The sequence below is a fragment of the Euwallacea similis genome, chromosome 3 (assembly GCF_039881205.1).
Source record: "Euwallacea similis isolate ESF13 chromosome 3, ESF131.1, whole genome shotgun sequence".
NCBI classification, from domain to species: Eukaryota; Metazoa; Arthropoda; class Insecta; order Coleoptera; family Curculionidae; genus Euwallacea; species Euwallacea similis.
Genome location: NC_089611.1, coordinates 2,477,145 through 2,490,588, shown reverse-complemented (window position 1 = coordinate 2,490,588; position 13,444 = coordinate 2,477,145). Strand labels below are relative to the sequence as shown.

Below are 13,444 nucleotides of genomic sequence, written 5' to 3'. Positions count from 1 at the left end.
TAAAATAGCTTTCTGTAGAGAAACTGTATCTACTTCGAGATAACAGTTACAGATGGCGCCACTAATTTCGTAGAATAAATTCAAATTTATGCTTCCCGGGATGTTTGATCATTACGGAAAAACGAATATCGGACATATTTCAATTACAGAAAATAGTAGACCTTTTTTAGGTAATATCGTGTCGAAGACGATATGTCCTGCCCAGGAAGATTTAAAGAAAAAGAAGTGAAACCCGAAGTGGCAAGATGCGCATATACGTAAGTAAAAACTAATGGTTTTCAGTGATATAATGTATCATTGCTCCAGATCGGAGAAATGCAATCATAAACTGAACGGGCAGATTATTCATTCCAAGCCTAAAAAGGCCAAAGAAAGTAAGAAAAAGGGGCTGGCCTTTGGGGACATAGGAACTGAACAAATAATCATCTCTAATCGCCAACCCATAGATATGCTTGGAGTTTTTCCTTTACCAGAGTTCAAGAGAATAAAGCAGCAAGCAAATGTATAATCATCTATGTATATTAAATTAATAAATTTTATCATTAGCTTCTTAGGTGGTAACTCTAGAAGACCGTATTAAGATGATTGAGGAGGCAGAAAAGCAAAAAAACAAGTTGGTACTGGAGAGCACTCAACGTAAGAAAATGCTGTTAAAATTCCAGAAACCCACCAAAAATCAAGCTGGAAGCAAACTGGAAACTGTATTTCTATTATTATTAAACGTATCTATTTAAACAGTATTAATATATTAATTCTACGTAGGTAGAATCTGAGGCCGTCAACAAGAATCTTTATCTCCTGAAGAGGTCAAAAGAGCTAATGATAGAGCAGGATGAAAGAGTGAAAGAGGCCAACGGCATTATATTGGCCACCAAGTGTAGGGCGATTAGGAATGCTCAGATTGCCGAGAAGAGATTGGTTGAGAAACAGTTGAAAGAGGAGGAGAAGAGGTTGGATGAGATGATGGAGCAACAGCGACAGCTAAAGATCAAGAGGGCAGAGAAGAAAAGAGAGGATGAAGAGAGGAAAAAGCAAGAGTGAATGTCATATTTTGTATATATTTACTATTTTATATCAAAGTTTTTTTTAAGTTTCGTTAAAGGAATTCTGCAACAAATCAAAGAAAACGAACTGGATCGCCTTTTGGAAGGAGAAAGGATTGAGGAAGAAAGTCGAATGCTCAACAAAGCTTTAATAGAGCTTCAGAAACAGGAGGAGGCGAATTTAAAGGAGAAACTCGAAATTCAACAAAAGATGAGGGAAGAATTCAAGAAATTCAACGCTGAGGCTGAGAGATATAAGAACATAAGGGCAGAAGAGGAGAGAATTGCGGACTTACGAGTATTCTATAAATAATTTTAAAAAACTGTATTTAAAATGAGAGTTTTAGGTCAAAGAATTTATGCGTCAAAAAACGGAAAGAGAAAACGCTTTAGAGGTAGAGAAAGCAATGATTAAGGCTGCAAAAGAGAAGGAGATTGCAAGATTGAGAGAGATGCAGGAAAAGAGTCAGGATTTGCAGGCTGCGATGGATGAAATGAATGTTATGCGTGCTCAGGAGGAGGTGAAGACTCTTAATTTACATTTAAAACCATAGTAAAAACCTTAACCTAGAAAGAGCGCGAGTGGAGAGAATTGGAGAAACAGGCCGCAATTAAAAAACAGAAACTAATAGCTGATTTGCATGAGTCTAGAGCTAGACAAGTGGAGAATATACGGAACAGTCAGGCCAGGAATCTGGCAAGAGATGAGGAAGACTTCAAAAAGGTTTTTGACCAATTTTATTCAAGTATTTCATTTCCGTTAAATTGAATTATACATATAGGTGGCAAAAGTGCAACACGAACTTTTGATGAAAGACCTGGAGAAACAAGCAAAAAAGAAGCAGGAAATTACCAAACACCGAAAAGAGCTTTTGAAACAGATCGATGAGAAAGATAGGGAGAGGATTAAATGGCAGCAAGAACGCTTTGAGGACGGCAAGGCCCAGAGAATGGAGTTTATGCTTAAAGACAAGAGCATTAAGGACTATTTGGTCCAGAAAATTGAAAAATTGCGGTAACTTTTCATACTCTAAAACTGTTCGTTTGAACATGAATATTCATGTTAGGGAGAATAACGTTCCTGACAGCTACATCAAAGACATTGAGCGCCAGCTGAAGCTCGGAGGAAACAAATAAGAGTTCAATCAAATCAAATCCAGCAATTTCGCAAATATTTCTGACAGGAATAGACGATAAAATTTCAACTTTGAGAACGATTTTTCTTCAACAACTTTTCCATTTCTCTCTTCATGTCTGGAATTTCGGACAGAGCCAATTGAGACATAAAAATCTTTTACCTTTAAGGGGGGACGAATGGATATTTGGAAATCAATCGTTACGGACGAGAGTCAAGTGCTTTTGACAGTGTGGATGTGGAAAGAAAGGAAGAGGGACGTATTTTCCATTGAAACTTTAAAATTCTACTTAATAAATTTAATTTCAATTAACTTAACTTAAACACTTTGTGAGACTTAATAAAGAAATTAAACAAAGTATTTATTTGACGCTCATGGCGAGTATTTGTATAAAATATATATGTATGATTGACTAAAGATAAATAAATAATATGTATGTTTCACTCAATTCTGGTCTTCTGATTGCTCTCTTTGATATCCTGCACATGTTCCTTTGTATTTTTCATACAGTATGTTCAACTCATTCCTATATAATTGCCAAATCCGGCCCTGTTCCAGCATCCTCTATCTCACCAACGACGCTATTGTATCCCTCACCAGACGCGTCGCGACGCTCACAGACTGCGCCCAACGCCCCTTTAATCCTTAACGACGTTCCAGCAATCTTAAGCTTTCCTGATTTCTGATTTTTACCATGTGACAATGTGTATTTCGTCATCGAACTGAACAATATGCATGCGAAGCACCTTTGGTGGATATTGTTGTGGGGATCTTTCGTGTTACACGTCGGTGAGTCTGATACTTAATGAAGGCTGATTAATGAGAGTTTAAATTATTCAATTAGCCACTGAGCGTAGGGCTGACAAGGAACATTAATAATGCAACAAATCGTCTAATGGTGGAGTTTAGGGAGGGCTTGTAAAACAAACGGTCCTTTCATCTCAGGTTTGAGGTTTCGGATGTTGTGAAAGATTGAAAAGGGATGATGAATTTCGGCTGTAAGAGGTCTTGGATGTGTCAGTTTAAAAACGAGATTATTTCCTGAAGTTTTAAATAGTTTATAAGGGGTCTTATTGCGAAATGTATAGACTACGGAATACATAAACCGAGGCCATTTAGAAACTTCCATTATTTTCCTTTATCTGTTTCTCCCTTGTTCCATCTTCAACATCATTTTTACGGGTCGAGGAAATGCCCCAAGGACTATAGGAGAAAGACAATTTGCCTTTTAACATTGTGTAGCTCACTGTCCTGTTTTAATCAAACAAATGCTATTTTTGATCCCTATAAAATAAACATCAAACGGTTATGCTGAACCGCGTTCCCTGAAACTATTATTTGCTGCTCCCAATTGCATCGAAAAACATTTTCATTTATTTCATTAGTTGATGAATTAAATAACGTTCAATTCAATCGGTATGTTCAGTTAAGACTATTAGGTCTGATGCCAGGCAGTTGACCGTCCAGTGCAAATTCACGTTATACCGCCTCTGGTCCCTAAAGTACATGGTTTTTTCACATTTTGCGGATAGGGTACCTTTGAAATTGAGTATTAGAGTAGAGGGATTGCTTGAGTGATCACAATTTTTCAAAACGTCCTTATCGAATATGTTGTTTAAGCGAGTTTTGTTATATAAGGAATGAGCCCTTACTGTCCCTAGGTCTCTGTTTCTTTACCAATGAAGTTGCCAATCTGTGAAATGTGCACTAAACAGATTATAATTTAAAAAACTTCAATGAGTTAACTTTAAATCCGCACATTAGTCAAACCCAACGGTTTACATTATTTCATAATGTCTACACGTGCTTACATGCCCAATATCAAATGCATAAAGAATATGAACAAAATATATCTCATCATGGCATTTAAATATTTGTATAACGCGTGGATGTGTGGCTGCCTACAGAAGAGGTAATATATAATGAGTTCACCATATATTTGTGAAGTTCCAGCTTTTTTTTTGTGGTAATCCTGTACGTCGTGATAACATGATAAGGGATTAAACCTCATGTTGTTACCTAATCTATTTATTGACATCTGCAAGTAAGCAAGACTAATAGCCCAATCATTAATATACTTGGCAACTTTACCAGAAAAGTAACTTTCATGGCTACCTAGTAAGAAGCTTATTAATATTTTTCTGGTTTTAATCTGGATGCTTGATACCTTGCCAGCACATTTGCAATCCAGACCTAACAGAAACCTCCCTCCAGTTTCATTATCTTCATTTACCCTTGTTCAGATCTGACCTAGAATATCAGCTACAATGTTTGTTTAGCTCTAAACATTACAAATGCTTTGTGCTTAAATGAAACCGCTGCATAGGGGCATTGCAGGCCCGTCTCGAGGGGGAGAAAATCAATGGTGTAGCTTTACGTTTATTTCAGTGAAAGCCAACTCGACTTTGCCTACTACCATGGACGAGGATGACGACGAAGATGATTCTTCCGAAGAATCCGAGGTCGAGGACGAGAGCAATGATGGAAGTAAGATTTACAAGAATCCCAGAAATTCGCCCTCTACATTGTGTCCGAGGGATGAGAATCAAGCTACGTTGTTGGTATGTCATTAGCCTGAGGAACTTAGAAGAGGGATTTCGTGCATGGCAGTTTTAGGGACAGAAGTGCTTGAGGAAGTGCTCCTCGGATGAGGACTGTAAGAGCAAGAAGAAGAAATGTTTGTGCGATGGAGCCTGCGGCATGTCTTGCATTAAACCTGGTAAAAGGGGGTTGTTTTAATTTGATTCGGATCTCTAGTATTTATTTGCAGATAGAGAGTGTCCAGAACCGGAAGAAATCGCCTCTGGCTCTGTGACAGCGAAAGGCCGCCTGTTCGGAGATAGAGCTACCTATTCTTGCGAACATGGATTCCATGTAGTAGGACTGCAAAGCAGAACGTGTCAAGCTGATGGTCAATGGGCAGGACAAGCGCCTGCTTGCAAGCAAAACAGTAATTAATACAGCATCTTCAAAAAGTCATTTCCTAGATTACAACATTATTTTGCAGTATATTGCTTATCTCCCCCTACCATCGACCATGCAAAACCCAATGCTCTTCCCCAGCAGACAACTTTCGATTTGGACTCAACTCTTCAGTACCAATGTGATACTGGTTACGTCACGAATGGTTTTCCTAGGGCTAAATGTTTGGCGATTGATGGTCAGGCTTCTTGGTTTGGACCAGATATATCTTGCGAACGTAAGTGACCAAATATGTGCGACGCAATAATGGGATAATTATGTTCTTTGTAGCCAGACAGTGTGGCCCTCCTGTAGATATACACCATGGTTGGCACGCAGGAGAATGCTACTCCTATATGTGCAGGGTAACATACCATTGCGCAGAAGGGTACGAGTTGGTAGGCAGGGCCGAAAAGGTGTGCCAAAGTGATGGCACGTGGTTGCCGAAAGAGTTGCCCACTTGTGTTCGTAAGTAGAGAAAATCATAATCATAACACACCCCATATACATATCAATCATTAGTACAATTAGAAATTTGATCGCTGTACGGGCTGAAAATAGCAAGCCCGGCCCGAGCTCGACAGAATAAGTCGGATCGGGGGCAACAGCAGTTTTTTTGAGTATATATTTCTTGAGAGAGATTTGACAGTTCTAGCCCGACCCGGCATTGGTCAACCCCCTTGCTTCTGCAAGGTTTCTATGAGAAATTTTTTTTTGCCATTGCTGAGATTATGCCCATTTCATTCACTAGAACCTAGTGTTCATCCCTACACCCTTTAACCCCTTAAAGATAGTATGTTTTATTAACCGGTCGATGCTGCGTAGTGGTGACAGCAGTGCAGTGCCCCCCTCCAGAGAACCCTCGACACGGCAAAGCCATCTATACGTCATGTTCGTACAATTCGGTGGTGAGGTATGAATGCAAATATGGCTACACCCTGCTGGGAGAGAGTACCCGAAGATGTGGGGCAGATAAGAAATGGAGTGGGATGCAGCCAGTATGCAAAGGTGCGTGAAAATTCCGCATACAATAGTTTTATACGATCTTGAGAATTTACAGAAAACCTAATTGCACAGAAAGAAAAATCGAAAGTGTAAAATGGCAACGCAGCGAGGTGTATTTGTCACAAAAATGATATGGCTGCTCGTAGGGTGCATAGGAGCAAGTGTCAATTGAGCGTCTTTTAAATGAAGCTCAACGTTGCCATTGTGACTTTTTTTAAATTAATCTATCGAACAGCCACTCACTTATTTCCAAAAGGGAAATTTGATGTGTTGTTTTTTTTCAAGAAATTAACTGTGGGCATCCTGGACGCCTCTGGAATGGATGGTTAGAAAATATCGAGGGTGGGACAGGGTTAGGAGCCTCCATTATTTTTCGATGCCATGAAGGGATGCTTCTAGAAGGAAATTCTTCGACAGTGTGCCAGATTGATGGGAAATGGAGATACCCTTTACCAAAATGTCTAGGTACGGCAATGAATTATAAGTGGTATTATGGGCATAGGACGTCTCTGTAAAACGCCAGAAATGTAGAAACTTATATGTGAGAAATTACATGACTAGAGTGGCCACATTTGAAATATTTCAAAAGAATGTATAATGCTCTCAATTTTTACGCTAAGATATAGTTGTAAGATGTAAAAGAGATAAGTATCCTATGGACTGCGCCAAAATGTTTTTCACTGCGTCATAAAATCAATGCAATGTTGTCACACGTATATCTTACGCACTCCAGTTAATCAATGCTATCTCTGCAGCTCCTTGTGTAATCCCCCACGTCAGCAAAGGAAGGGTAATTTTGCTCTCTCGGAACGACACTGCTCCCACATCCACTGTGGTCACCCATGGAGAACAATTGACAGTGGATTGCGACCCAAAATACGAATTTCTATGGTCTCACGTTGATGTTTCTTGTAACAATGGCACGTGGACTCAGATGCCCAAATGCGATCCTGCAAGGTAAGAAATAATTCATTAAAATAAAATTTGGATTTCAGTCAATGATAAGATGTAGAAGGTAATATGTTAAGTGCGTTATCTGTGGTAGGTGCGAACCAAATCTGAAATTTCATAAAAAAACTACATTTGGTTAAAGTCTTGATTTGTAGATGTCAGACATTACCCAAATCTCCCAAATATGGTATGGTGTCAGCTCCAGACATGAAGCATGGAATGAGGGCAAAGTTCCGCTGCAAAGATGGATACGAACTGAAAGGTAATGAGTTTGTGGAATGTTCCTTTGGTGATTGGACTGGGGCACAACCTCGTTGTGATGAAGGTGATTGTTCCAATATGTATCGTGCTCTTAAATAATTTTTCATACATATTTGCAGTGTTCTGCCCATATCCAGGATTAGTGGAAAATGGCAAGATTCTCTTGGTGGGCAACATGGGTCTGTATGATTATCGTCCTTATGTCAAGAAGGTAGCTAATAATAAGCAAATTATGTACGACTGCGATAAGGGCTATGTGTTGTCTGTGGGCCCTCCGGGGGCTACTTGTGTGGGAGGCAGATGGAGCCCTAAAGAATTACCCAAGTAAGCTGTTTTTGCAATTTTGGTTTTAGGATATATGAGGTTGCACAAATTTGAAACTACTTTTTATTTTGTTGCGTTTCAGGTGTACCCCCGCAGAGCATCCAAGATTTCGTTTCAATAGAAGACGTAGGTCCAGTGACCCAAAGAACGTCCCTACCACAAATACTGTCTACAAAACCAGACAAAGGCGCCATCTTTCCCATTCCATCATGAATGAGCAAAAATTCCCTTTAAAAGACGGAATGGAAACAAATACAACTAAATCTCCAGAAGCTTTATACAGGCAATTGTGGCAATTATACTACATGCTCATATCTTCAGATTGTAAAGTTGGCTCTGGTGATGGCTTGCGGTACTACATATGCTTGCGAACCATTTACAACTTTGAGAAAATCGTAGATGAATTACGCCGTATTCCCCAGAAGCAGGAGGAGGGGATTCATATGAGATTTCCCCGGGCTATTGCTTTATATAAGCATTTAAGATTGAAGAGGGCGCTGAAGGGAGGTGGTTCTAGTAGGGCTGTTGGTTCTATTCATCGAGGGAGTGGGTCATCGCTAGGCAACTTAAGGTCAGCAATAAAAAATAGTATTATCTGTTATACATCGGATCAGCGTTGCGTACAAGCATGCTAATAGTTTTTGGTATCTATTTTTTACTCGTTATTTACTGCTATTTAAATGTTATTTTTATATAAATATATAAATTTATGAAGACGTGGCAATAAAGGGAGAGGAGACGACGACTCCGATACCGAATGGCTGCCAGATCCAGACAATGACATAACTTCAACCAAAAAACCAAAAACTCATAATCAAAACAAAACCAAGAGTGGACCTTGCGAGACATTGCAAAACGAAATTTACGTCAATGTTGAGATAGTAAAACAAGGTAAACAAATCTGAATTAGATTAGACACTACTAATTAACATGACCGCTCACTAATGTGTGTCAGGTTACTATCATTTACAGTCCACATTTTTGACAACGTCAGCCATATTGAAGTCGTCAGCCATCTTGACTTCATTTGATTAGTATTTATGTATGTAAGATTTTTAATGAGAATTAACTGCTATTAGGAAAGGACCAAAATGAAACTTTTGGGTCTGGGACTATAGTCAGAATGGCGTGCGGAAAGGGTTACGAGTTAAATATGGCGGAAAATAAGACAGCAAAGTGCGTTAAAGGAAGATGGAAGCCTGCGAAGCCCGAATGCAACATCAGTGAGTAGATTTAAAATCCATTTTTGCAGTTTTTTTATGGTGATTTTTCTCTCAGTTCCCTGTTACGTCCCTGAAACCTCCTTTGGCATCTACAGGCTGCACAAAACCCTTAATTACAATACCAGCTTGGACTTTGAAAGTTCTTTAAACAATACCGCTCCAGTTCAGAATGGCCAAGTTGTGGAATTTACCTGCGAGGATGGGTATGAAGTTCTAGGATCGTCCAACATGAGATGTTACCATGGTGAATGGGCAGTTACTCTTTTTCCTGAATGTTCACCAGGTATGAAAATTCATAGTAACATACACATTTTAGTAAAAAAATCATTGTTAACGATTAAAAATTCAAAAATTGGTAGTTATCTCTCATAGAAAAATGAATATACTCCTTAGTTACTTAACTATTACATTTTAGCCCCATGTTCCCTCCCCAAAATTGTTCACGGTCAATATTTGTCCGGCTACAGGGCTGGCCTTAACATCGCTAATGGCTCAACCGTATCATTCCAATGCAACGACAACTATCTACCCAATGGAATCCAGCTGGTTGAATGTCTTTTAGGCAAGTCCTTCTCTAAGTTGAACTTGAAACCTTGATAAATTCATATCTAGGAGATCTTCTTCCACGACCTCCATCCTGCCACAAAGAGGGGGAATCAGTGCCAGAGACTCACTATTTGGGAGGGAAGGATATTGTTAAGGGAGGAGATATCACTTTGATTGAATTTGGGCGATCCAATGGGAAACCTTGTGGACCACCAGCCAAGTTAGTATGTTTGATAATTTCAAAAATTCGCTTGTTCTCTGATGTCAAAGATATAAATTGAGTTTAAAGAGTTTTCCAACCAATTAATTAGCAGAAATTTTATGGGATTTTCTCGTAGATTTTGCGTAGATTAAATAGATTTTACCACTTTTCTGATTGTTACGAAACTTTTACTTAGAGTGAGAGGTTCTCTGATCTACCGCAATGGTGAGCCAATGATAGACGATGAACAGAACTTCCCTGATGGAAGTGAGGTGACTTTCAACTGCATTGAGAGCATCATGGGTGAGAAGACCACCTGGAAAATAGTTTGCGAAGATGGTAGTTGGATTGGGAGATCCCTGAATTGCGGTATGGATGCCAATGAAATGTATGCAGAAATATTTCCTTTCTTCTCAAAATAGATGAATTAATGGCATCCCAAAATGTCGCCAGTAACAGCACCTGTGTGTTCCGCAATCAAGAGCCCAACGTCATTTCCTTCTACAACGACCAAGAAATCAAGGAAGACGTCATCGAGTTCCCAGCAGGGGCAGTGTTGGAATCTAGATGTGTCGATATCGGGAAATATGCCATGGTCGGTAAGTATTATATTACTTTTATTAATGTGGGGCACAAATCCTATATTATAACATTCAAGGTTCCCACAATAATTACTGAAACCTAACTGAACCATCAGCGATTCCTTGATATTAAGACTTACTAATATATAAAAAGAAGCAAGTATTGGATTATAGTATTTTTTAAGTAAAAATTTCCAATTTTAAAAGTTAATTAACAATTATTACTTTTGCTCTTGCTTAGGCCCGAAAAAGCGAAGATGCATGGGAGGCGGATGGGACGGATCTAAGCCCTCCTGTTTCGGTCTCAATCAGGAAAACGATTATTCCATGGAGAAACCCCCTACTATTCTTTTCAGGCATCAACTGGGTCCTATAGGTAAGCTGCGTGTAATCGACTATATTTTAATTAACAAATTATTTAATCAGCTCAATCTAATGATGGGAAATTAATTGTTTATCCTGGGACTATTTTGCATATGGAGTGTTTGTGGATGAGGCGATTTGGGATTCCTAGGTGGAATGTTAGTCACGATTACAGGTAAATCATGTAGTCACATTTATTAACATTATTAAACCTAAATATATTCATACCTGGAAAATTAGCAAATTAATCATTAATTCTAATTAAAAATTACGTGTCAGGCATATATTTAATGTTTATACTTGAAAGTAATTCAAACGAATAAATTCTCTATTCCAGAAAATACCAAGAAGGTTGGCCTACAGATCCAGATCGCGACTCAACATTGGAATACCGTTTATCCATTTTTCATGCCTCCAAAGACGACTCTGGACTCTTCACTTGCGTCACACCTGCTCGATACACGCATTCAGTTGAGGTGGTGGTTAAAGGTAAAGGGTAATCATTAGAAAAAAACTCAGGTAGGCGTTGAAATATCACAAGCTAGCATGAGCTTAATTCATCTGAGTCAAATGTTGCAGATAAGTATTAAATTGCTTAATCAAATCCTACGATTAGGATACAAAGCTTACTTCGAGGTTTTTTTTAATAATCACTCATCATATAGTTTGAAATTGAGGTTTCTTTCTACTAATAAATGAGTATTGTTTCAGCTGTTCATTGTCCAATTATCCCTCAAAGACGAGGTCTCATATCAAGCACTCAAAGTACCAAAATGAACACCGTCATCAAGTTTCATTGTGCCAATGGAAATGCTTTAATTGGGGCAGCTGAAATCACGTGTCGACCCTCTGGAAACTGGAGTGCACCTTTTCCAGTGTGTGAAAGTATGTTTTTTTTATCTGACTCAAAACTGCGAACTCACTTTGTATCTCAAACTTTCATCTCAGATTCGAAAGAAATGACGTCGCAGTGAGGTGCCAAACTAATCTTGCTAGTTACAATTAGGTCGACATACATCTTTTTGACGACATTGCACCGAAATGTTATATTCTATACAGATTAAAAAGTATATCTCATTAATACAGATATTTTAGATCTTGCACACAGGTTTTAGTGCTTATTCACTATAATGAGGTTTTTATTTGGGTTCTTTTAAATAATCAAATGCGGCTTCTCCACCCTACTGCTCATTATCTAACGTAGTGGAAAACTTCAGCATTTAATCGTTATATTTAAGGAATTATTGATTCCGAAGTTTATTGGTGTAGGGTTATTTCAGTAATAAATAGTTCGCAAGCCTAAATGGAAAACTTAAGCTGCTGTTTGAATGAGATTTTATAGGTCAAACATTGCCTCTATTCCCATTCTCTTAGGTGTGGAATGTGGGGATATTGGCCCCAACTTAAGCGCCCATCTAAAATTCCTGGTAGTCTCTCGGGAAGTAGGAGGCAAAGCAGTTTTTAGCTGCGACTCTGGATTCGGCCTCCGAGGTCCTGCTGAGACAGTGTGCCAAGCCAATGGAGATTGGGCAGGACCATTCCCTACATGCCAAGGTATCTTCCCATCCTTATAGCAAACCCTAGACAAGTATTTTAACACCAGAGGTGCACTGCGACGAGCCTAAAATTCCCGACAATGGATACATCCAAGGTTCGGGACCTTACAAAGCGGGAGATGTTGTCCAGTTCAACTGCAATCCAGACTTTATGATGGAGGGACAGCCCATTATAGCTTGTCAGGAGAATTCCAGATGGAGTGGCAAAATACCCAAATGTATCATTAGCTGAACGATACAAAAACCTTGAATATTAAATCTCTTTTCATCTAGGTATCCAGGCATGTTCCTATCCAGGAACCACTATTAGTGGGCGTATGTCTTCGGTGAAATTCTACTATAAAATAGGGGAGAACATTACGTTTACTTGCGAAGAAGGGTTGTTACTCAAGGGGGCGGCTATGTTAAAGTGCTTGAAGAATGGTAAATGGTCAAATGCCATCCCCACTTGTGTTACTGCGGATGGATTCAGGAAGAGAGAAATATTTCAGGGGTAAAAAATATTTCAATCAAATAAAAAAAAGGAATATCGATTTAAGGTTTCTTAAGTAGGACTAAGATGTTGAGTGTGTATAAAAGTATAGTTTTATCTATCTAAGATGGGAGGTATTTTTATGACTAGAGTAAGTTGAATTAAGGCCATAACGGCTTAAAACATATACGTAGTAGATTTACAGTAGTGTTATTAAAAACCATATCAAATTCTCCATTGATGAATTTAGGTCAGAATTTCAGTATCTAAGCATCATAAAATTTGCTCATATATCTGAATGTTTGATGATGGAGTCTTATCATTCAATTGCAATGCATCCTTGACATTCTTATATGTATTAATAATCACTAAGTACACAGCGGGCTGTTACATTAAGTAGGGTCTTGTTGGACCTTGCTGATGATACCTGTTGAAAGGTAGAATCTGAGGAAATAATATATTGATTGTTATCTACTAAAGTAGTGGCTGTAGAGGCAAAATATGTGAAATATAGAATTAGTGAAAGTAGAAATTTGTGTTTGGGTTTTTTCCCAAAATCAGGCAATACGAGTTTTCGAAAAGACAAATTTCATTCAGGCTGATCACTATCGGCTGATTTTCAATCAATTTAATTAGCTTGTTATAATCCCAGATTAAACCGATTGGTTGAAAGTCAGCTGATAAACACAGGTGGCCAGTAGTAATACGACAGATGTCCGACAGACCAATGATAGCGCGAGAATTGGGAAGCCACACCTCAACTGTTTGTCATTTTTGTTATAGCACAGGCATTTGAAATGTGAAGTCACTTTAGATCATA

General features: G+C 38.6%; 2 protein-coding genes across 2 annotated transcripts; both read left to right on the top strand.

Annotated features, from left to right (window-relative positions):
• Positions 1-192: 192 nt before the first annotated feature.
• Positions 193-2,346, top strand: LOC136419687 (cilia- and flagella-associated protein 45-like). The gene is made up of 9 exons (XM_066406213.1): positions 193-257; positions 307-502; positions 555-701; positions 763-1,037; positions 1,092-1,341; positions 1,391-1,564; positions 1,615-1,767; positions 1,826-2,058; positions 2,111-2,346. The coding sequence occupies exons 1-9, from the start codon at positions 193-195 to the stop codon at positions 2,178-2,180; spliced, it is 1,563 nt and encodes a 520-aa protein (XP_066262310.1). The 3' UTR covers positions 2,181-2,346.
• A 418-nt stretch (positions 2,347-2,764) lies between these two features.
• On the top strand, positions 2,765-13,156 carry Hasp (Hig-anchoring scaffold protein). The gene is made up of 26 exons (XM_066406098.1): positions 2,765-2,968; positions 4,568-4,740; positions 4,796-4,898; positions 4,950-5,129; positions 5,187-5,378; positions 5,432-5,608; positions 5,966-6,148; positions 6,431-6,610; positions 6,901-7,102; positions 7,252-7,421; positions 7,477-7,681; positions 7,764-8,252; positions 8,397-8,572; positions 8,761-8,904; positions 8,960-9,187; positions 9,320-9,466; positions 9,517-9,670; positions 9,849-10,021; positions 10,075-10,251; positions 10,475-10,609; positions 10,660-10,771; positions 10,934-11,085; positions 11,308-11,481; positions 11,971-12,150; positions 12,200-12,370; positions 12,426-13,156. The coding sequence occupies exons 1-26, from the start codon at positions 2,911-2,913 to the stop codon at positions 12,647-12,649; spliced, it is 4,659 nt and encodes a 1,552-aa protein (XP_066262195.1). The 5' UTR covers positions 2,765-2,910; the 3' UTR covers positions 12,650-13,156.
• The last annotated feature ends 288 nt before the right edge of the window (positions 13,157-13,444 follow it).

Bases quoted from the DNA above. Each gene is read 5' to 3' on its own strand.
- LOC136419687 (XM_066406213.1), top strand. From the start codon at position 193: ATGTCCTGCCCAGGAAGATTTAAAGAAAAAGAAGTGAAACCCGAAGTG. The intron at 503-554 runs GTATAATCATCT...TTAGCTTCTTAG, and splicing joins GAATAAAGCAGCAAGCAAAT to GTGGTAACTCTAGAAGACCG. The intron at 2,059-2,110 runs GTAACTTTTCAT...TATTCATGTTAG, and splicing joins CAGAAAATTGAAAAATTGCG to GGAGAATAACGTTCCTGACA.
- Hasp (XM_066406098.1), top strand. From the start codon at position 2,911: ATGCATGCGAAGCACCTTTGGTGGATATTGTTGTGGGGATCTTTCGTG. The intron at 8,573-8,760 runs GTAAACAAATCT...AACTGCTATTAG, and splicing joins TGTTGAGATAGTAAAACAAG to GAAAGGACCAAAATGAAACT. The intron at 10,252-10,474 runs GTAAGTATTATA...GCTCTTGCTTAG, and splicing joins CGGGAAATATGCCATGGTCG to GCCCGAAAAAGCGAAGATGC.